At 34.4% G+C, this 25,701-nt stretch overlaps 1 protein-coding gene across 7 annotated transcripts in view; it reads right to left on the bottom strand.

The window, feature by feature from the left end:
- The window catches only part of Tlk (Tousled-like kinase), a 641,803-nt gene that overhangs the window by 40,946 nt on the left and 575,156 nt on the right, over nucleotides 1-25,701 (bottom strand). For all 7 annotated transcript variants that reach the window (XM_090394231.1, XM_090394230.1, XM_090394235.1 and 4 more), the window contains 2 exons: nucleotides 21,256-21,394; nucleotides 2,893-3,004 (listed from right to left, as the gene is read on the bottom strand). In XM_090394231.1, the coding sequence (XP_090250357.1) occupies nucleotides 2,893-3,004; nucleotides 21,256-21,394 (251 nt within the window). The remainder of the gene's footprint in view (nucleotides 1-2,892; nucleotides 3,005-21,255; nucleotides 21,395-25,701) is intronic.

Consider the following 25,701-nt stretch of genomic DNA (forward strand, 5'->3'; position numbering starts at 1 on the left):
AAAAACTTAATATTATGATAGGTCAATTATTATCATGTGAAATATTTCTTTATAGTTTCTCAAGGGTCCATAGCTTTATTAAAATTATAGATGAGTAGGCATAGTGATCAAGACTTTTAAATAATTATTTTGATTAATTAATTATACATTGATTATAGACATTCTGACATCCACACCAACTGTTATTATCAATGTTGTAGTGTACATGGTAGACCTCCAGTGCAATGCATTCCTCTTATTTCAAATCACTCCTAATTTTCTCATCATCATCAGCAAATTCCTGCCATGTACCCTCAAGAGGTGTACAGGATATGATAGTACTACATGAAAAATTTACATCATTACTAACTTCCTATCTACAATATTCCTCCAAATCAGTCTGTTACTTGTCAAGACTACAACATTATCAAATCTTATATTTCTGTCCTCTAAGGTACTTCGTACCATATCAATCCACCTATATCTTGGTCTTCCTCTGGGTCGTTTTCCTGCCAACCTGGCAGAGAACACTTGTTTTGCCAATCTTTCCTCACCCATTCTGTTTAAATGACCATATCACCTGAGATTACCTCTGCTAATGCATTCCTGGATACTGACAATGTCAAGTTCTTTCCTAATATCCTCATTTTTAATATGATATTGCCATTGATGCCATCTGTTCACGCCTAATTTTCTCTTCAGGCCCAATTTACAATTGTATAATTTCAAAACACAGAATTCATTCTGAACTGCCTTTCTATTAATTTAATAGAAAGGCAGTATTTAATTGCTCAACAAATATTAATTACAAAAGTAGTGAAACTATAAATATTCATTATCATGGGGAGGTTATCATCACCAAGTCTCATATTTCCTGATTACAACATCAAAATACTCTGGTATGGAAGCTCAGACATTGATTATCTATTACTCATGTTGATGCTTGGTGGAGAGAACATATCTGCAGATTAATAAATAAATTTATTTAGCTAATTAGATTATTAAACCAATATTTCACTTTGGTTACCAAGGCATGTGCACAAAGAATTACGCATATGCATGTAGGCAAACCAACAGGAAAGCAAAGAGACTGAGTATGAGAGGTGGTTATCCAACAGTTCTAATTGGCGTCCCTGAAGGGTATGGTGATGGAATATGGAACCTTGTTGAAGATTCCAATATGATAGTTGGTCTTCTGGATTTTTGGTAAAGAAAGTGAGACAGTCAAATTTGTTAAGATTGGAGAATATTGTGCTGTGGCAGATTCCAGAATTAATCTCTCACATTTATATCTCTTGCTGTATAACAGCTGTGTAACAAGATGCTATTGTGACAGCATGGACAAACATCCTAGAGGAACATTTTAGACACTTAGTTGAATCAATGCCACTTCACTCATTATTAAATGCTATTGTAATAAAGTGGCCACTCAGTGTAGTACTGCTATCTGCAATATATTAAATAAAAAACCTTCAGCATTAACGGGTGTGGGGGGGGGGGATAAACCCCTTCATGTTTCATTGCAGAAGCTGTATTTCTCAAAGAAATGATTAACATTGAAAGTATTTAGCTAAAATACAACAGTATCTATTTCTTGTTGTTTCCCTTTCATAAACATCAACATTGTTATTATATCAAACGGTGGCGCACTCAGTATTTAATCTTGGGGGGACTTGGCCCCTCCTTGGGTGTGCCAATGATATCAAATATTCTCATATTCAGAGTAAATCTGAAGCTTCCTGAGAATATATTCTTATTTAGTCAAACTCTTTCTCAGAGTTCAGTGCAACTGCCTTAACTTTATTGAACAGAGATCTTGAGTTGTAATTTATTTGTTAAGTTCTTGGCAAAGAACGGGATGTTTCAATATGATCTTCACAATTTTGAAGATCTATTACATACAAACTACAGACTAGCCTAGTTATAATATATAACAGATTTAGAACTTTTCATGGGGAGGATGAACATAAAACAATAATAATTCAAACTCAAAATATGTACTTACAATTACAGTTTCCCTAAATGCAGAGGAAGTGGCAATTTGTAACCTTTTAAAAATGAGGGGTTTGTCTAAAACTTCAGACAGATCCACTTTAAATAGCCATTTCATCCATGAAGTATCAGCATTTATGAATGGCATCAACAATGAAGTAAAACAGTGATAGATAATAAAATATTTGAACAAGTAATTACTTTCAGATGCCTAGGATGTGATTTATCATAGAAGATGAAAAAGACTTATACATGAAAATATATTTTGTTAAATCAAATGACATAATAAGTAATATAGTATTTCTATACATCTCCTAGTAGAAAAACATACTAGATTTATATGGAGATGAAATGTGGACCAGAGAGAGAGAGAGAGAGAGAAAAAAAAGATGAAAAATAAATACAAACATCTGTATATATACCATATGGGACAATAAAACAAATTAGGAAATTTTACAATCTCTGAATATAAAGCCAATAAGTTATTACATAAGCATATATAAACAAAATGGATAAAACATCTAAATCAAATGGATGATAGAGGACTACTGTCAAATTACTGTGTAGATATAAAAGAACTGGAAATAAAAGATTTGAAAGACAAAGACAACTATGGCAAGACCAGAAAAGGTCACCTGGTCTAAAAATTATGTTCCATAACATCTCTAACAGATAGAATGAGAGAAGTTTCTTAGATGAAACATCATGGTTTCATTTATAAATGGATGGCTCATCAAGACACCATTTCAAGGTTGCTGTAATTATAAGAACCCAATGGTTATTTAATTTTAATTCTGCATTACATATTGGTTACTATATTTGCTGCTCAATATTTCATGGATCAAAATATATATAAAATGATTCAATTCACAGCTAAAACCTAAATATGAACACGGAAAGTGATGAAACAATTTAACCTACCTTTTTTCCATATAGGCACTGGTAGAAGATAACTCCTACACTCCAGACATCAACTTTTGAGGAAATTTTAGGAGGATTTTTCCCTACTACAAAACACTCTGGCGGTAGATACCTAAAAAAAAAAAAATATATATATATATATATATATATATCTACCCTATATATATAAAATGATAAGCCTTTTTATGTCACGTTTTTTGAAACGTTTTGAAACTCAGGGCTACCCTGAGTGTCGAGTCTTCAAAATTTGAGTCATGAGAATTCAAGGAGAACCTACCTACCAGTTCGGAACTCAGGGGTTGGACACCTGTATGTGCCGGGGGGGGGGATTTCAAGTCATCAGAATTCAAGGAGAACCGACCTACCAGTCCGGAACTCGGGCACCCGTGGTTGCCAGGGGGGCAAAACCCCCCTTTCAAGTCATCAGAATTCAAGGAGTACCGGCCTACCAGTCCGGAACTCGGGGAGTTGGGTGCCGGACCTCTGTTTGTGATGCCATGAATACTGAACTCCGAGAGGTATCTAAACACATTCTGGACAATGTAATGCAACCTACTTTGTGGCATTTTTAATGAACTCATCATTGGGTCTTTCAGCAAGATAATGCACTGTGTCACAAGGATTCTGCTGTAACTGCATGGAGATAAACGCCATCACACTTGACTGGCCTCCACAGAGTCCTAATATCAACCCTATTGAACATCTGTGGGATGAACTGGAGAATTGGGTGAGGTCATGGGAAGTCCACCCCAAAACAGTCAAGGACCTCATTACATGGCTACAAGAAGAATGATCCAAAATTCCCATTGATCACTATTGTACAGTTGTGGGAAATATATCCCCGTAGGATTGTTGTAGTCATGAAAGGAGGTCCTACATATCATTTATTCCTCACACTATGGTGTCCACTGACTTCCAAGCAGTGTGTGTATTGCATATAAGAAGCATCTCAATAGAAGAAACTGGAATGAGAGAAAAGAGTGACAGCTGGAAGTCAGGTAATGCTGAATGAAAGAGTTCACTCACCACTTGTCTACAACAAATCTACTTTTCTGACTATATTCCTCAGACATCAGCTCATCATCCTTTGCAGAAATATGCTATTATCAAATTATTATTCAAGATCTGACCTCAATATTCAGTAGCTTCTTTTCATTGAAATTATTTCATTAAGAAAACTTATTTCAATTGCTACAACCCAAGAATTACACACAAAATCAATAGATTTTCACCCAATTCTACAAGGAGACTCACACAAGGGGTGCTTAAGGGTCAAAGCTGTATAACTGAGAGGAGACCTCCACATAGTCTTTAAAGGAATGCAGAGAAGTGACCAGGGCTTCTGACCTAATGCCCAATCCTCACCTTCTTGTTCTGCACCCTGTTAGGTATCTACCTGGATACTGACGAACGGGATGAGCTGGCAATTTGGGATTTAGCTGAGCAAATTGTATTCTTATTGGCTTAAACCAAAATACAAAATGATGGTACAACATGACAGAATTTCATGCCAGCTGGGGCGTCGCCCAGTTAAACAAGGCCCTCCCCCACCCCATTGTTTTCGCTAGACCAAGGCAAACAGCGAAAAGTCAGCTACTGGAACAAATCTTAAAACACAACCCAACTCAACATCAACAGAGTTCAAGATCGGTACTATCAACATAAGAAGCTTGAATGGCAAAGAAATGGAGCTAGCTGAGGAATTAGATAACTACCAGATCGACATAATAGGGATGACTGAAACAAAAAAGACAACTCTTTCTGAGCAATAAATACAAAATGTTATATTCAGGCAATGACAATCAAGGAAAAGAAGGAGTAGCCATAGTATTCAACACTAAATATGAAGCTAATCTTTTTGAATGACAGGTAGTCTCAAGTAGTGATGTGGGCAAATATGTGAATGGGGAAACTGGACAATGAGACTTATTTGTGTCTGTGGTCCCACATAAGGTAGAAGTGGAGGAAGTTTTTGATGCTTTAGAGAAAGCAACTGACACAATGAAAAAGGAAAAGTTGGTCCTTGTTGGGGATCTAAATAGAAGAGTAGGAAATAATTGTCAGACATACAAAAAGATTTTGGGAAAATTTGGAGAAAAGAGCAAAGCTAATAATAATGGCAAATACTTGTTGAATTTCTGCTTAGGACATGGACTGGTTATTTATTACTAACACAATGTATCAACATAAAAATGTGCACAAATTCACTTGGAGAGAAGAAGCAAGGAATAAGAAAAGTCTCATTGACTATGTTATTGTTGATAGTGATGTTTTCTCCCTGGTGCAGGACACTAGAGTGTACAGAGAATTTGAAATTGGAAGTGATCACTATTTAGTCTTGAGCAGGATAAAATTGAATTTCATATTCAAAAGAATAACATGTAAGAAAGTTTTAAAGCGAATAAAAGTTGAGGAGCTCTCAGATGTGAACTCTAGACTAAAATACACAAAGATTATTGAAGAAAAAATGAAAGAGTTTGTGAAAAGGAACCAAACCTTGGAGATTCTGTGGCAAGCCTTGAAGAAAACCCTGATTGATTCAATCAGAGAGGCATGTGGTGAGGTTGTCTGCAAGGATAGAAAAATCAGAACTCCATGGTGGACACAGGAAGTTAAAGGGGCAGTGAAGGAAAAGAATAAAGCATATGAAAAGTTCTTGGCAAATACACCCTCTTTCCAAAAAGAAACCAAACGTTTTGAAAATAGAAGAAACTAGTGGTGCCATCTATTGTATCTTTTTGTTGTCGAATGTGGCAACCTTCATTAGTGTTATGTCAACTGTTTATGACATTTGTTTCATTAGAAGCCGAGTTATAGTGCCCAGTGTGATTTGATGAACAGTCGGAAAATGAGTTTTAAACAGCTGCAATTGACTTTTGTGTTAAACTTGGTAAAAGGTTTACCAAAATGCATCAAATGCTTCAAAAAGCATACGGTGATGAGTGCTTATCCCATACTCAAGATTACGAGTGGTTTAAGCGATTTCAAAGTGGTCATGAGATGCTTGAGGACAACGAAAACCGAGCCATCCAAAAACTGGACTGAGTGAAGTTAACATCAAAAAAGTACATGATTTCATCAAAGAAAACCCCAAATCGTCATGAGATTGATCAAAGATGAATTGGGGATTCCAAAATCAACTGTGCACAACATTTTGACTGAGAGTTTGGGCCTTCATAATTGAATTCGCGATTTGTTCCCCACAAATTGACCAACGACCAAAAAATGTATCGAATTGAACACTGCAAGTACCTCATTAAAACTCGTAAGGGCTCAAATTTCCTTGAAACAATCGTTACTGGTGACGAAATGTGGTGTTTTGAGTATGAGCCCAAAACAAAGTGCCAGATTGCTGAGTGGAGACCACCAGAAGAGGGACATCTGAAAAAAAAAAATTGGAATAGTCAAAAGTAAAGACAATGCTGATTTGTTTCTATGATTCCAAGGGCATTATCCACAAAGAATTCGTTCTACCTGGCCAAACGGTCAATGGTGAGTTTTATCTCAAAGTTTTGAAGCGATGAATAGCAAGATGTCGTGTACGGTATGAATATCATGATGCAGGCAGCTGGTCACTTTTGTGTGAGCATGCACCATCTCATTGTTCTAACATTGTGAGAGAGTTTTTGAGAAAAAATCAAGTTTATGTGTTAGATCACTTGCTGTACTCACCTGATTTTTCACCCTGTGACTTCTTTCTCTTCCCCCGACTTCATTTGCCGATGAAAGGAAAACGATACGACACCATTGAAAACATTCAAGCGGCAGTAACCACGCCCACAACAGTATCCCAAAAACCGATATAAAAAGCCCATTTAACGAATTAATTGACCATGCCAAACACTGTGTTGAAGCTGAGGAAGAGTATATTGATTGAAATAAATGATTTGAATAATTATAATTGCAGTGTGTTTTATTTTCTATCAAAATTCGGTTTCTTTTTGGACAAAAGGTGTAAGTCAGCTTGTGCTCTTAGAGAATACAGAGACAAACTAAGAAACTAAACACTGTAAAACTAGCTAAACAAGTCATGGGAAGACTTTGGTAAGAACATAGAAAATAAATATCTAGAAGGTGGCAAGATATTCTGGAGGTTGTTGAATTAGCTCAGAAATGGAGAAAATGCTGTAAAAGGAATTAGAGATGATAAAGGTGACATGAAAACTGGGAAAAAAGATATCCTTAAAGTATAGAGTAATTACTTCAAAAAATTGGTAAATGAAACAAACAACGATAGCACAGTGGTAAAAAACGCTCAATAGGTATGCAGTCAGGAATACATATCCATTCTTGAAGTAGAAAAAGTCATCAGGCCTGAAATGTGGAAAGGCAGCAGTAGTAGATGATGTTCGACCAGAAAGGCTCAAGTATGGAGGTATAAGTCTTTACAGTGGCTGCACTGAATAGTTCAGAAGGTCTGGACAGAGGGACGAATTCTGGATTATTTGAGCAAAGCTCTCATAGTACCCATATAAAAAAAAAGGGAAAAACTGAATGTGAGAATTACAGAGGTATTTTTCTACTGAGTGTTCCTGGTAAGATTAATGCAAGTATACTTGAGAAACGGTTGAGAAGGATTGTGAAAGAAAAGCTTGGTGAAAAACAAGCTGAATTCAGACCAAATACAGTCTGTCAGGATCAGATAACCACTTTACGACAAATAGCTGAGAAATCATGGGAATATAACAAAGATCTGCATTTAAGTTTTGTAGATCTGGAAACGGCATATGGCAAGGTGCAAAGAGAAAAGCTATTCAATACACTACAGTTGTATGGTGTCGATGGGGCATTATATCAAGCAATACTTACTCTTTATTTGAGTTGTAAGTCAGCAGTTAGAATTGAAGGAAGTACAGAAAGATGGTTTAATGTTAAATCTGGTGTCAGACAACAATGTACATTATCCCTTCTGTTATTCATTATCTATATGGATCACATTATGAAGGAAAGTGATATGAAACCTAATATCAAAATTAAAGATGTTAATGTCAGCTCTTTGCTTTACGCAGACGATGTTATACTTCTAAATAAATCTTCTACAAGTCTGCAATATTTCCTGACTAAATTGAATAACTGTTGTAATAGATATGGTATGAAGGTCAGCAATAACAAGACAAAGACAATGAAATAGGCAGAAGCATTGAAAATATCAACTGCATTGTGAATGGAGAACCTATAGAACAAGTGAAATATTTCACCTACTTAGGCATGATTTTTAGTGAAGAAGGCAAATTAAATATGGAAATAGACAACAGAATCAACAAAGCTGGTAAGTTAGGAAGTCAACTGAATAAATTTATATGGAATAAGAGAGAATTTAGTCAAAATACTAAATTAGCTATATACAAGACAGTGTTCAAACCAATTTTAACTTATGGATCTGAGAGCTGGGTCAGAAGTAAAACACTCGACCAAAGACTAGCGACCGCAGATATGAGAGTCCTGAGAAAGATTAAGGGAGTGAACAGATGGCATCAATGGAAGTATCATATTAAAAATGAGGATATTAGAAAAGAATTTGACATTGTTAGCATCCAGGAATATTTTAGCAGAGCCAGTCTCAGGTGGTATGGTCACTTAAACAGAATAGGCAAGAAAAAGACCCAGAGGAAGACCAAGATATATGTGAGTGATATGGTAAAAAGTGCCTTAGAAGACAAAAATATAAGATCTGATCATGTTGGAGTCCTGACAGGTAACAGACTGATTTGGAGGAAAATTGTAGATAACAAGTTAGTAATGACATAAATTTTCATGTAGTACTATCATATCCTGTACATCCCCTTGAGGGTACATGGCAGGAATTTGATGATGACTCAAACAGGACACCCATTCCTCATATTCAGGAAATCTTTGAATGTGTTGCACGTATCCTAAAGAAATTTTATCTCTTAGTCAAATACAAAACTCATCAACCAAATCAAGTTCCTTAAGGAACTTGATCTGGTTGATTCAAAAGATAAAATACAACTGCTATTGATACCAAGAGTCTGTCAAATTCCTTAAAATTTCATGCTTCATATCCTATTCTGGATAAACTCATTAGTCTGTCAAGCAATATATTTCTGAACACCAATTCTATATTGAACTAAATAAATATCATAAGTCTGGCCTTTAGCAACATGGAGTTGATAACAGCCATAGGATCCATAGAGATAATATTAAGCTTTTTACACAGAAAGCACATACAAATTTGGATGCTTCTTTTAAAGAAAGGGCTGAAGTAAGTTCTTCATTGTCCAAATCTTAATCTCACTGATCAACATGTTATACCAAAAAATGTAAATTAGTATTAAAAACTGTATTTCTTAATTTTTTAAAATGTTCATATATATATAAGATCCTAAAGCACAAATAATTTTAAATATGATGCTCCTGTAGCTACACAGAAAAAAAGACATTACGTGCTTCTACTATTGTTTTTTGAATTTGCAATTATTGATTCCTTAACACTGATGATGGTTTATGAAACTTAAACCAAAAATACTTGTTCTTATTTTAATGGATTTCACATAGTTATCCCTCTATCAAAGAATATTCAAATATGAGGTATAGAAGTTTTACAGTGGCTGTACTGCATAATTCAGAAGGCATGGTCAAATTCCAGATAATTTGAAATAGAGTTCTCATAGTACTCATGTATATAAAATGGGAAATTAAACTGCACAAGAGAGAATTACAGAGTTTAATACAAATTGTTCTTTCAGGTAAAATTTACACAAGCCTACTTGAGAAGATTCAAAGACAAAACTGTTCAGACCATATAAGGATCATCAGGTTCGCACTTTTACTCTAAGACAAAACAGTTGAGAAATTGTGAGAATATAATAATAGCATACAGATATGGAAAAGGCACATGACAAAATATCAAGAGAAAGGCTGCTGTTATATTATGTAAATGAGAGATAATACTAAGTAATACATCATCTACATTTAAGTTGTAAACCAGCAGTTAGAACTGAAGGAGATACAGAATATACTTTGATGTAAAGTAATGTAATAAGACAAGGATGCAGCTTCTCTACTGCTGTTCAATCAGCTATATAGATCACACTATCAAGGAAAGTGACATGAAACTTGATATCAAACTTAGTGTTCATCTCAGCAATTTCACTTTATGCAGATGATGTTACACTCAAAGAGATTCAGTACAAGCCTGTAGGATTTCTAACTAAAGTGAATAGCTGTTGTAAGAAATAGGCAGGAGCACTGGAAACATCACATGCATTCTGAATACAGAACCTATAGAACAAGTAAACATTTCAGTATTAATCACAATTTTTAGCAAAGATGGCAAAATATGGAAATATACAACAGTTAACAAAGTTGGTATGATGGTGAGTCAAGTGAATAAATTTATATGGAATAGGACAGAAATTAGTATAAAGTACCTACCTATAAAACAGTGTTCAAAGCAATTTTTATTTATGGATGTGAAAGTTGGGTTAGAAATAAAACTGTGGATCAAAGACATGAGATATCTGAGAAAAATTAGGAGAGCAAACAGAAGACATAAATATAGCCTTATGATTGAAAAAACAAGCATAGTCTTGATGATCAATCGGAACATTTGTACCTTTCTTTTTAAGTGATAGAGAAGATGATGTTTTCCATTGCATGCTTTAGCACTATGATTCAAATTAACTGAAAGTTCAAGTTTCATGAACTGTATGAAAATAGCCAACTGTGAACAAAGATCAGAACAAACATCCAAGGGATCACTGTTTTTGATCTTCACTCAAAATTCACAGAAACCCATCTTTGCAACAATTTTTCTCATTCCTATATTGTCTATTAAATTATTCCTTACTTATTTCTCTTTATTATATTTCTCTGTCTAAATTTAATTCTTCTGCCATTAACTATATACTCCATCATCTGCTGGACCAAATTAATGCCACACTCTTTCTGCATTTTCATGTTTCATGAGTTTTTGGTTCGCCAATTCTTTTACTGTCTCTCATATCTTCCCATCTCTTTTTCAAATACACTACTCTTTTTTTCATGGCATGTATCACCATAAACCACTCTTAACATGTCTAGAGCTCCAACTGCACTTTTTTTGCACAAAACTTGATGTTAATTAATTCTGTTCACTCATTTTTCCACTGAAAGCAACAAACATATATGTGTAAACTCTGCCACAATTTGTCAACTATGATTTGATTGCTTTGATATGGCATTCAAGGCAATAGCAGCAGCAGGGACACGTCCAAATATGCACAAGAATTCCATGACGTCAAATATGTTACCCTCTCAACGTATGAGAGCTCTACGCGTAGTAGAGCTCTCATACATAAAAAGGATGAATAACAATAGGATTCCCAAATTAGCATATAAATATAAACCTACAGGAAGAAGACACTGCAGACGTTCAAGATTAAGGTGGAAAGATCAACTTCATCTGCAGAGCAGGAACAAGACATAAAAAGCCTACACATGAATTGCTCAGATGCCGATATATACAAAGTGTAACAAATTCACATATTTAACAATGTAACGGAATGTAAGCTTAAGATATATTAATTAATTGAAATAGATAAAACAACATACAAAGTAGCAATTTCCATCTGGTATTGAGGCTATTTTCTGTGTTAATTTCACATGATGAAGTGAAACTAATTTTTTAAATTTAAAACAATAGCAATAACAATTTAGATATAACAATCATCACTGTTTAAATCTATTTTATGGAAAACTTTTGTGGAGAGCCCTATTCTAGTGAACTCTGTTTAGAAGATACAGCATGTTGGGAAAGACTGAATCAGTCTGATCCTAGACATCTGATGTAATCTTGATGTTCACTATATTCAAATGGATAATGATGACCAAAGTAAGAAGTCACAAAGCTCAGTAAACTCCTGTATAAGATAAATGGTTCCTCCAACTCTTTAAGGAGAATGCAAGAAAAACTTGTACACCAAGTGAAGGAAGACTTGTAAACCTTTAGAGCATAGAAGTCTTGCTATCTTCTCAGAAATATCCTGGACATAAGGAATTGAAACCTCTAAAGACATCTTGAGGAAGTAGAGAACAGTATCTGAATTTTCTCATTATATTTTCAACGACAAGAGTGCCACAGACATTAAGAATGGAATGAATGAATAAAATTCAACTTTCATTAAAATTCTACATTTTAATGGAAGTTAAAAGTTCAAAAAAATCTACACTTTATTTCATTCCACAGAAGCACTTGTCATAAAAGTTTTTCTGTGGAATGAAGGTTATAATCCCAGGGAATTAAGGTTTTGAATACATGACTTATAGTAAGGATAGTGATGAAATGTAAAGTTGATATATCTTCTGGTATCAGTTTTTAATCTGCAGACTCATCACTAACTATCCTCTAGTTATCTGAGTATGGGGAAGGCCATTACTGAATTCCATTTAGGCTCAACTCCAGCTTCATCACAGAATCCAATTCTATGATGCTGAGATGGAAATTCTGAAATATGGTAGCAATAAAAGTTTCATAGTGGCTGCCTTGCATAAGCAAGAAGGCTTGGTGAATAAAATCAAATCCTGGATGATTTTAAGATAAATTTCATTAATGAGTACTCCAGTAAAGACTTATGCAAGTACATTTGGGAAAATGCTAAACTTAAAAAAAATTGTTGAAAGGAAAACTAGTAAAGAACAAGCTTGATTGAGACCATATACTGAGGGGTCCAAGTTCAGATTTTTACTAATGACAAAACAGTTGTATTTGTCATAAGGTAAAAAAAAGTTATAATCAGGCCACTACTGGATAAGCAATGCACAATATACATACAGAATCTTCCATCAAATATCAACTCCATCTTCTCGTGGTTTGGTCTGTTTCCACAAAAAGGGCTTTGGTAAATTCATTGAGTATTCATTCTAACAACGGATATCTTTTATGGTGCAGGAAATCCCAACAAGACCCACTATGTGGTTTCTCTGGTGATGTGGTACCTTCATCACCGGAGAAACATCTCAATCTGCTTATAAGAGGCATGAAGTGGTTGATGCCATGTTTGATCTCCAGAGAAGAGTTCGAGTGATCCACTTCATGAGCATGCCAAACCTACTCAGAACCAAACCTTCCTCTATACGAGGGTGATTTGAAAAGTTCTCAGCATAACAATGAAAAAAAAACACATTTATAATTTCAAAATTATTTTTATTTTTCAACATAATCTCCCTTAAGACTAATACATTTATTCAAGCGATGCTCCAGGGCAATTATCCTCTCCCTGGCTACCTTTTTGTTCAACTAGAGAAAAAGAATTTGCTTTAAGATAGCTGTATATTTTGTCAGCTAGTTTACCTGTGAGTAGCTAAAAAGTTGTTGGCAGGCAGGCTATTGGTCGGAAGTTTTCTGGCTTTGGACCTTTTTTTTTTTTTTTTTTTATCATTTATGATCAAAAACGTTTTGCCTGCTGTGAGCCACTCTTTGTCCTTCTAAAACATCGTTAAATTAGTTAGCAGGTGTAAGCCTGTTAGATATTTCAACCTGTAGCCACGTAATTCATCCTTCCTGGGTGTTGACCAATTTTTTATCCTTTTACGATGGTGGGCTGAAAAGTTCTTGTCCTAACAATGAAAAACGAATTTATAATTTAAAAATTATTTTTATTTTTCAACAAAATCTCCCTTAAGACTAATACATTTATTCAAGTGATGCTGCAGGGAAATTATCCCATCCCTGTAGTGGTTCTCAGTAATATCTGCAAAATACCCCTCTACAGCTGCAATCACCTCTTGATTCGAAGAAAAACGCTAACTAGCGAGGAAGAGTTTTAGTTCTGGGAAGAGATAGAAGTCAGCGGGAGCCAAATCTGGGGAATAGGGTGGATGTTCCAACAATTTATAGTGCAGATCCCGTAATTTTTCCATTCCCAAAACACCTAGTCTGGTTAAAAGATTGGAATAATATCCCCCGATTATTGTTTTATCCTTTTCAAGATAATTAATAAACAAAATGCCTTTAGCATCCCAAAACACACATGCCATGACCTTGTCTGTTTTGGCGTTGAACAACCGGCTTCTATCCACTGTGTCAACTGCTGGATAGAAGCCGTGTTTTGGATTCTGGTGTGTACTGGTGAATCCAAGTCTCATCCATAGTAATAAATCGACACACAAAATCAGTTTTATTCTTCTTAAAATGTTCCAAGCACTGTTCAGAGATTTTCATGCAAGTGAGTTTTTGTGCACGATATGGTATTGGATTACTGGTGAGTCAAAGTGCATGAAATTGTTGAGACTATAAGCATTTCAAAAGAATGCATAGGATGGTGTTGTTACACTTTTTGGACGTCCTCCACGTGAATCATCTTCAAGGCTGGTACGGCCACGTTTAAAGTCGGCAGCCCATTTCTTAATTGTCAAAAAGGAAGGAGAAGCATGCCCATAAACTTTTATGAAGTTCTAATGAATTTCTTTTGGCATTAAACCTTCTTTTACAAAGAATTTTATAACCACACGATACTCAATTTTATCCATTTCAAGGGATACAGACAACACTTTTGCTTTAGACAGCTGTATAAAACCAACTACTTGATAGAATGGGCTTGCCATTTCACATGGATGCTTATGGCAGATGTACCAACTTAGAAAAAAAAATCGTGTTGATAGTGTTGGCACCTATGGTTGAGGCTGAGAACTTTCAGACCATCCTCATATATAACCAGTTCCATAGGCCAGCCACCAGGAGAGTGCATAGTACAGAACTTGATTCAACAAAGTATACAGTTTCCTAATCAGCTGGTTCATAATCCTATTGCTATATTACTCTGTCATACTGTACTTGAAGGGAGGGGCTAGACTGAGTAGTGTACGTGGGAGGCAATGTTGAGGCCACAAGGAGTCTGAGACCTTTCTGTATGGGAAACATCTCCTCTCCCTTCATGTCTCTACTCTCTATTTCAACTATTCACAAAAATAAATCATGCAAAGCATAACAAATGATCACAAGTGACACTGATCAAAAAAAAAAAAAAAAAAAAAAAGGAAAGAAAAGAAACTCACTAAAAGACTAGCTCTAACTTCAACAATTTTATTAAAAAAAAAAAAATTACCTCGTCCACTTCACTGACACTTGTAACCTATATGCCAATATAAGTTATGTACATCACAGACATCTAATCTAGACCAGACATCATATTTTTCAGTCATGCCAAATTGCAGCTATAGCAACCAAAGTCCAACTTACTTGTTAATTACAAATTATACTTTATATGGTTACATGCATGCACAAGGAAATAAAATAATAAACTTTAACTACCAATATTTCAACCCAAAATTTACAGGTCATCATCATCAGTGAAACAAGGTTACATGTATACAATAGAACAGGGGTTCTCAACCTTTTCCAGTGGCATACCACTATATTTAATTCAAGATATTAGATGTACCAGTAAGGCAGTGACTCACGTATCACCAGTGGTACGTGAGTCACTGCCTACCATAGGTTGAGAATTCCTATAGTAGAACATTAACAATGGATTCTTTAAAATTATTTAAAACAGTATGAATTGATGGTATAAAAGGAGTAATAATTTATATAATTAATGTTTGATAAGAATAACACTTTTGAATATTTTTGATAATTCAAAAGTGTTATTCTTTTAATCTTTCCAATACAGATTAGGACAATGAAGCAAGGCTTCAGTACTCACCTTAAATAAATGTTCAAACATAACCACAACATCACAAAATCTTCTGGTCTATAACACACTTACTCCATTGATGTCACTTCAAGTTCAAATGTTTATTTAAGGGATGCTAAAGCCTTGTTTCATCATCCTAATCTGAATCAGAATGAATGCCTCTCCTTATTAAAAATCTTAGAAAGTCTTATTCTTATCAGAAATGAATTTATACATCAATTACTACAGCTTGCACACATTGCATTGTTCCTTCTATTCCATTATATGGCTTATACTATTTTAAATAATTCACTGTTGATGTTCTACCTTGTAGTTAACTAAACCTTCCTGTCACTGATGATGACCTGTAAATTTCAACCAGAAATATTTGGCAGTTAGAGGTTACTGTTTTATTTCTTTGTGTGTATGTGTAATCTAGTCTTACAATTATGGCACAAATATCTCTCAAGCACTCTATATATATATTATTTATGCTGTATATTTGAGCCAGAATAGTTCGTTTGGGAGAGTGTTAAATTGAAGATCTAAGGATTCCTGGTTTGATCCCCAGTTACGGCAATTATAATTTTTAGAGACTAGGTGAATTGGTTGCTAGTGATGAAGAAATGCATCACCAAACAGACAAGATGAGCATGAAAAGAGTAATCATAATGGGAGACTTTAATTATCCAAATATTGATTGGGTAGCAGTAGAATCTCATGAGAAGAATGAAAATTAATTTATTGAGCTGTTGCAGGACAAATTCCTCAAGCAGCATGTGACAGAAGGAACTCAAGGTCAAAGAGGGTTAGATTTGATTATAATGTCAGAGGACATTTCAGGCAGAAAGATATAACTATTCTGCCTCCGGTTGGTGACAGTGATCATGCTGTACTCACTTGGGAAGTGATTATGAATGTATCATTCAGAAAAGGTTACATGCTGAACTATAAAACAGGAAATTATGACTAACTAAGTTCAATGGAAAGGGATCAGTTGATGGATGTGAAGTATTTAAACAATACTTAAATGATGCGATATCAGAGTGTGTCCCAAGAGTTCGAAGAATAAATAGGGTACAAGTCAGATGGATGTGTAATCTTATTAAGCAAGAGATCCGTAAGAAAAGGACGATGTGGAAGAATACCGTGTGCACAAGGATGATGTCCATTATGAAAGTTATACGCAGGCAGGCTAGAATAGTCACAACTGTTGTATGGAAAGCAAAGTCTGAGTATGAAAAGAAACTGGCTCTGCATGCTAAAGACAACCCACAAGAATTCTATCAATATGCTGCAAGTAAAAGAAAGAATGAATATGAAAGAATAACTCTTCTAAATGCAGATGGTGTGAGGGTTACAGATGCAGAAGAGGTTGTTCAACTAATGAATGCCCATTTTATTAAAAGCTATCAACCCGGCGACATTGAGCTTACTGCTACCTCTTCTCTGGATGAAGAAACTCAGATGTATGAAGACCAGGTATTAGAGCTATTGCACAAACTGAATAAGAATTCAGAAATAGGGACTGATGGGATATCAACATGTGTGCTAAAAGGGTGTTCAGATGAACTGGCTATTCCTTTGACCTGGCTGTTTATTATGAGTCTCAGAACAGGGAAGATTCTGCAGGAATGGAAAGAATGTGGTAATTCCATTGCACAAGGGTGGTGCAAAGACGAATGTATACAACTATTGACCAATTAGTATCTTAGGAGTGGTGGTGAAGATTATGGAAAAGTTAGTTAGAGTTCGCATTCAGAAATGGATTGACAGTGAATCTCTACTTTGCAATGAACAACATGGGTTTACTAAGGGAAGGTCATGTTTTAGCAACTTGCTCACATTCTATAACAATGTTACAATTGAACTAGACAAGGGGGAATGGATATACCATGATACTTGTGGATTTTTCTAAGACTTTTGAGAGAATACAGCATGGTAGACTGTTGCATAAATTGGAGAATATGGGTTTGGATTATAGAATAGTAGCGTGGATAAGAGGATGGCTGACTGACAGATATCAAAAAGTGGTATATGGGAGATGTGAGTCTGCAAAATTTAAGGTAACCAGTAGTGTACCACAAGGATCAGTCCACTTGGTCCACTGTTATTCAATCTATACATTAAGGAAGAATTTGACAAGCGACATACAGCTATCTGCTGATGATGTAAAGATAGGTAATCAGGAATGTTGCTGACATGCAGTACTTGCAGAATGATTTGAAAAGGCCGGTGTTGTGGGCATGGGAAAATGGATGTCAGTTCAATGTCAGTCATTCAATTCGGCATGATTAGATATCCATTGTCATAATATATTGGTAGGGTTATGCTTGAAGAAACTGATGAGGCTAGGGCTCATGGAGTGTTAGTAGATAGGAAGTTGAAGTTCTGGGGCCATGTAGCAAAGACTGCAAATACAACTCAAAAGATAATTGCAATGCTGAAATGAATTTTCACATGTAAAGATAAGGATGTCATTTTGCCTCTTTACAAGGCTTTGATAAGACCTCATTTGGACTATTGTGTGCAGGTCTGGTCTCCTGGTTTCTGTGATTCTGATATATTGGAGAGAGAGTGCAAAGGAGTGTTAAAAATGATATCAGGATTGTGGAATACCGATTATGAAGACAGATTGAGAATTTGTAGACTGCAGACACTAGCAAACAGGAGAAAAGAAAGGTGATATGATTGAGACTTACAAACTTCTGAAAGGGGTCATACAGGATTTCAATTTATGGAGGGTGTGGAAAGGACAAGATAGCATCCTTGGAAGCTGAGAATGAATGCCAGTAAGAAGGAGACGAGGGCTAGATTTTTTTCTCATGTGGTGGTGTGTGATTGGAATGGATTGCCATTGAATGTTATGAGTGCAAGCAGTGGGAATGAATTCAACAATAAGTATGATAGCTGGTGGGTGTGGTATGTGGCCTTCCCTCGGTGAGTCCCTGACTCCCTAGAGGTCTCTCTTAATAATAATAATTTATTTCCAATCAGAGGTTAAAAGACTAATATAATATTTTAAGTAATGCCAAAGAGTAATTTTAAGACATACCTTGTTTTATATTTTTCAAAGGCAAAGATGAAAAAGTATTTTGTCATCCTCACCTTTCAAAAATTAAAATGGTTTAGTCTTTTAACTTGGCCTCTGGTCAGAGATACAGGGTAGACCCATCACCTACTAAACTCTGCTATTTTTGTATAAGCTGACATTAGGGAAGACATGAAACTTGAGTTTCAGAAAAATCGAAGTTCTATTTATTTATTTTTTTGTAACCATTAGATATAAATCTAAAGTAATATGGGAAAGTGAATTAAGCAAACTAAATTTGCATTGATGCTCATGGAAATATTCTACGAATTGCTAGATTAGTTTGCACCATTGCTGGAAAACAATCTAGTTACATGTGGAAGAATAATTAAAATATTTTACTATATTCCTTCAAAAGCACTTCATAAATATGGAAATGTAACGTACGGCCATCAACTATGGATTTTTGTTTGTTCTATGTATTTGCAGTATTTTAACTAGTTTTCAATTTTATTTAAAAAAAAAATACTAAAAGACAGATTTTCTAGTAATATGAAACTGGAAAACAGAATAGCAACAAAACAGAAAAAAACCAGTGGAGTGCATTTCTTTTAGAAGTAATAAAATGATCTATTCTTCTCATCACATGTGATTTGAAGAAGAGGTAATTCTATTACTTACTATAAATGGAACCACTATGAATTACTGCAGCCATTTGCATTCACATTTCTTAGGTGTTATATTTTATTTATAAAGTTGGTATATACTGAAAACATAGAAGGCCAAATCGACCTCATTGTCAAGCAAACCTTATTCCCACCACCCCATGTTCTTCAGGCCAAGTGGCAATGGCAGTTGAGAAGGTAGGTATTATAGCTAAGGATACTTTGGTAGTATGGTAGTATGTGTGTGTGGGGGGGGGGGTATATATGTGGGTTTATATCTGAGTTGTAAATAGAAATAATTATTTATTTATTTATTTATTTTGTAGTTTTCTTTTAGTTTGATTTTTCATGTTAGCAATGCAATTTTAAGATGTCACTTTTTCACACTGCTAGATTGCTGCATGTAAAAAGGAGTTAGTCAAAACATTAAACTAGCTGTAAACATTAAACATGCAATGTGTCCTATTCAGTTTTGATGATTATTATTATTTATTTATTTATTTATTTATTTTGTAGTTTTCTTTTAGTTTGATTTTTCATGTTAGCAATGCAATTTTAAGATGTCACTTTTTCACACTGCTAGATTTCTGCATGTAAAAAGGAGTTAGTCAAAACATTAAACTAGCCGAATTTAAAACTGTGTTCAACCAAATTTTAACAGTTCTAAGAGCTGGATCAGACCTTTTAAAATTTCTAATCCAAAAAGCTTCAGTTTTTCCCTTCAAAGAATTGTGTCTTGAAGTGAAGTTCCACACTTGCATTCTTCAGGTGTTTGTCATGTTCTTGTCAGATACTTGCTTTCTGTGATTATCTCAAACTAGGATATGACAATTAATGCATTATTGTAACTACCAGTGTGTGAAAATCTCTGCATGGAATCTCAAAATATTAAAAGACCCACTGAAAGTGGGCTCTACAAAAATTTCAAAGGGTTGTACAGAAAGCTTCTTGCAAAAATACTAAGATATTGTAGTCTCACTCCACTATGTAGTGAAACTATGTTAACAATTTCAAAATAAGTTTTCACAAAAGCTTCTAGCCTTAACTAGAAGTTTTATTCATGATCAATTTAGCACATTTACTATCCACATTGTTGTTTGAAGCAGCACTGAAAGTCAGAGCAACTTTATGTTGCCAATCTGATGAATTTAAAATGCAATTTCTTCATACACACACTTTGAATTTCTGAAATGTGAAATCTTTTGTTTCATATTCAGCTAGCATCTAGAAATGACATTACACTGTTGTTTTAGTATGTTGTCCTGATGATAAAATTGACTCCATTATTAATATTTGAAAGAAAAAGAATGCCGTTTATTTTTAGAACAACAGAATTTTTGTGTCAATAACAATGAGCACTTCTGAAGTAAAGAATATGGCATCATTGATTTATGAAGAGGAATGGACTAATCATGCATACTTAAATTAGAATAGTGCAAAAGATTCCAGCTGAAATGAAATGTTAAAAAGATTTTACCATTTCAGAAATATGAAATTCAAAATAGAAGAAATCATGTTTTGAGTTTGTCAGGTACATGGATGAAGTTCTCCTAGCTTTGAAACAAGGCTGCAGACATTAAAGATGATACACTGAACATGTTACATTTTGGCCAAGAGAAAACCTATTAGACTGTTTTTTTTAGCATGTGTTAATGACACAAAACTGCCTCTAATTATTAACATCTGAAAGAAAAAAAAGCCCAGTGATAAAATTTCATGAGGAGTTTTTGTACATTTATACTAAAGGATGAAAATGGTAAGCTATGGCTAGAGAAAATATGTCCAGGGTACCTACCTAGGTATGAAAAGAGACAGCCTTTTTAGCATATATTTACATGTAATTATGCTTCATTTAATGATGCGTGTGATAGCAGTAATGCAGCTTTTAAGGATTTTGATCAGTAGAAACTTCATATTACACTGCATGTTTTTGATTAAGTATTTGTGAATTTGAGTTTCAAGAGTCAATAAAATGTAGTACACATGTACACTAATAGTAATACTCACTCACTAAAAAAAGTAATTGCAAGTTAAATGCCATTTTCTTAATTACCAATATGTTCCTGCTCCTTGAGATGTAAGGTCCATACCATATTCTGGACTATAGCTTTCATCATCCATAATTTTACTGAGGCCAAAATCTGTGATTTTTATCTCACCACTTAGATTACCACTCTCAAGAAGAATATTTCCTAAAATAAAATAATAAAATTTTAAAACTACAAGAAATATTCATTTTATTCATCTTGTGAATTTAGATGGTATAATTATGCTATTGTTTTTAATGTATTAAATTTTGAGCATAAACACATTTGCTTGAAACCTCATGATTCAAGGTGAAGTAAAAAAGCAATGCAAATATGCATGTAGCACACATAAGCATGCATGCACACAAACAAGATAAAAAAAAAAACTATGTAATCCTTTTTTATCCTCCTTATTCCTATATTAGTCACTAAAATGGAGCTTTGCTGTGTGATCAGTAAATTTAAATTATTTGTCATTATGCAATTTATGTACCAGATGCAAAATAAGCATATTTACTTACACTATAATCCATTAAATATTATCACCATTTCCTGGAATGTATCCTTAAGAATGACTAATATAATTCTGCATTAACCAAACACAAGATTTCATTAGTCATTTTTTATAACATTTTGCTATTTACCTACAAATCAGACTCCTGTGTTTAGTCTCTCTAATTTGATAAGATCTTATGTTTCTAGCATCCAAGGCAATCTTAATTGCAAATCTTCCATCAATATCTTTAAGGATTTGCTTTCTCTAGGTAATTCTCCCTTATTTTTACTTCAACTACTTGTTCTGAAACCTTTCCTCTTTCACTCTGTTGTTTTTGTTGAAGAGAAATGAAGAATGTGATTTATGAGAGTAATGCAAATTCAGTTTTTATTTTATTATTTTATAAAATTAAAGTATTTGTGAATTTGTGTTCCCCTAATATAAATTCGCTACTTATAACTACATGCGTGATACAGGCAGATGCAAATTTCACGAAGATAAAATTTAGTTTTTTAAGTTGGGCGGTGAAAAATATATGAAAAGATAAAGGGTTACTACAATTTGTAGACTGAGTTATATCGAAACTGCGTTATACGAGGGTTACCTGTATGTTTAAATTTATCCAGTTATACCACATGTTATCAGAATAATAGCCTTGGCATTAAATGTTTCCAGATCCAGATGGTCTCTCTCCAATGTGTTAAAAACTGATACACCAGAATTAACACCCATCATGTATCACCTACACAAGCTGTTATTACTCATTTGGCATGTGACTGACAGCATAAAAACAAACCTTGATCTAACCTGTTTCTACAAAGGAAGATAAGTCAGCTGTCAAACTATCATACCTCTGTCCTTGCCTTGCCTCAACACTCTTGAAAGTTATGGAGGTCATCATTGAACACCTAAATCTTCATTACCTGGAGAACTCTTGTTAATTAGTGATGATCCAATACAGATTTCACCATTCTCATTCTACAGCATTCCTCCTTGCTAAATTTTACCCATCTTTGGACACAGGTCATGGAACGATTTGGAGCAATTCATGTGGTTGCTGTAGATATTCCCAATATTTTCTTTTTCTGATTTTTTCTGACCCTTATTTTTACTTCAACTACTTGTTCTGAAACCTTTCCTCTTTCACTCTGTTGTTTTTGTTGAAGAGAAATGAAGAATGTGATTTATGAGAGTAATGCAAATTCAGTTTTTATTTTATTATTTTTTAAAATTAAGTCAACATTTAAATAAAATAAAGATCCTCAATTACAATGCTAAGGCCATATTATTATTATATGGGTTAGAGACAGGAAACTGATCGAAAAAAAAAAGTCTGTGTAAAATATCTAAAAATATTATTTTAGCCCCAACATATTAACAAATACTGAATGAGTAACACCGATGAAATAAAAAAACAAAGAAAGAAATGGAATGGATATATATACTGAGAATGGAAAGCAGAGAAAGAGAGAGAGATTCCTAGAGTGGCTATGACATGGATCGCAGAAGGAAAATGGAAATGTGGGAGGCCTAAATTAATTTGGCAGAGAATTACAGAAAAAGAAAGAATGACTCGCTGGCAGAGGAATCAGGAAGAAAAGGATCTCAGCCTTTTGTCCCAAGAGGCATGAAAAAATATCCAAGAAAAAAAAAAAAAAAAAAATGTTTTCTTGGATACCCCATTGTTGTTTATATAATTTAAAAAAAAATTGATTTTGGAACATAACCCTACTTTTTCTATGTGATCTGGGTCTCGCATAACGTGATTTCTATAATGCGGCATTTCTATGGAACCTAACATCCGCGTTATACGAGGGTTACCTGTACTTACTTACTCTCTTCAAGTACAGGTAACCCTTGTATAATGCAGATGTTAGGTTCCATAGAAATGCCACGTTATGCGAGACTCAGATCACATAAAAAAAGTAGGGTTATGTTCCGAAATCAATTTTTTTAAAAATTATATAACAACGACATATCCAAGAAAAAAATATTTTTATTTAATTCAGGTAATTCACTTCAGTTAAGAAAACATATAAACTATGAAATAAATACATAGTATAAACTTATAAAAATTACAAATTGTACGTAAACTTCATTGCACATAATGCACAAATGTTTTAGGCAAAATAAAATAAAGTGCATATTTTAATTGTGATCACTATCTTCAAAACTAACATTTCGTAGATGTTCTTTATTTATGAGTGGCCAGATGTCGTCATTACTTGAAATCTCTTGGACATCATTTGTATAATTCTCATTAGAAATGAGTATTATACAAATGATGTCCAAGAGATTTCAAGTGATGATGACATCTGGCCACTCAAGAAGTCAAAGTCAGCAATAAGACCTTGTTTACCACTATGCTGCAATTTTTTTTATTAAGTTCATAATATGGAGCTAAACAAATATCCAGTTGTCTCGTGAATTTTTCAGAGCGCTCCATTGAGGGATCATTATCCATAAAATAACTTCCAAACTTTCTTGCCAAGTCCAGTCCTCCTGCTAATTTCTGTAAACTGAATTCTTTAAAGGATTCATCACAATCAGAATCCTCGACAGAACTTTCTGCGCCTTTTGGTTTGCAGTCATATATTAATTGTACCATTTCCTCCTCATTTAAATCTATTTCTCCATCAATTAATTCATTAATTTCATTTTCAACCATATCGCAAAAGCCGTCTAAGTGGCCATTACTATAAAAAAAAGTATTACATATTATATGTAACTCACCGGAAAATAAAGTGCTCAGCTTGAGATTAACACACATGAATTTTAATGCTTTCCTGGCAAAAAAACAAAGACAAATTTCAAAATAAACACTTTATATGGTAAACAACTGACGTACATGTGTGCTAAAGGGTATTTCCCCTAATATAAATTCGCTACTTATAACTACATGCGTGATACGGGCAGACGCAAATTTCACGAAGATAAAATTTAGTTTTTTAAGTTGGGCGGTGAAAAATATATGAAAAGATAAAGGGTTACTACAATTTGTAGACTGAGTTATATCGAAACTGCGTTATACGAGGGTTACCTGTATGTTTAAATTTATCCAGTTATACCACATGTTATCAGAATAATAGCCTTGGCATTAAATGTTTCCAGATCCAGATAGTATCTCTCCAATGTGTTAAAAACTGATACACCAGAATTAACACCCATCATGTATCACCTACACAAGCTGTTATTACTCATTTGGCATGTGACTGACAGCATAAAAACAAACCTTGATCTAACCTGTTTCTACAAAGGAAGATAAGTCAGCTGTCAAACTATCATACCTCTGTCCTTGCCTTGCCTCAACACTCTTGAAAGTTATGGAGGTCATCATTGAACACCTAAATCTTCATTACCTGGAGAACTCTTGTTAATTAGTGATGATCCAATACAGATTTCACCATTCTCATTCTACAGCATTCCTCCTTGCTAAATTTTACCCATCTTTGGACACAGGTCATGGAACGATTTGGAGCAATTCATGTGGTTGCTGTAGATATTTCCATTATTTTCTTTTTCTGATCATGCCTGACAATGAAGTCTTTTCACCAAGCTACCATCACATTGTCATCCTCCTGCTTTTTTGCAACTGGACTGCCAGTTTCCTTTCTGGTCATTCTATATGTGTATATGGTAGATAGCCAAGTTTTGTTTATTAATGATGGAATACCCCAGCATTCTGCTCTCTTGTCCATGCTCTTCCTATCATAGTTTTGGTGATGATAGTTAGTAGCTGTGAAGTAATGTCTTGTGTGAAAAGAACACTAAGTTTTTTTGCAGCTGCAGAAGCTATAGTTAAAATGTGTTTGTGCCAGGAAAGGATGGAAGTATAGGTCAGTTCAAGGGAAATCTGATTGTGTTTAGATATCTGGGTATTACTGAAGGTAAGGATCTTGAGAATTCTAATACTTGCACACAACAAGGTTTGTTAAATGAAAAGGAGGAATGGAGTGTACGGTCATCAGCAAAACTA

This window comes from Typopeltis vanoorti, chromosome 6, assembly GCF_054136105.1.
Source record: "Typopeltis vanoorti isolate ZY-2024b chromosome 6, IOZ_Tvanoo_1.0, whole genome shotgun sequence".
NCBI classification, from domain to species: domain Eukaryota; kingdom Metazoa; phylum Arthropoda; class Arachnida; order Uropygi; family Thelyphonidae; genus Typopeltis; species Typopeltis vanoorti.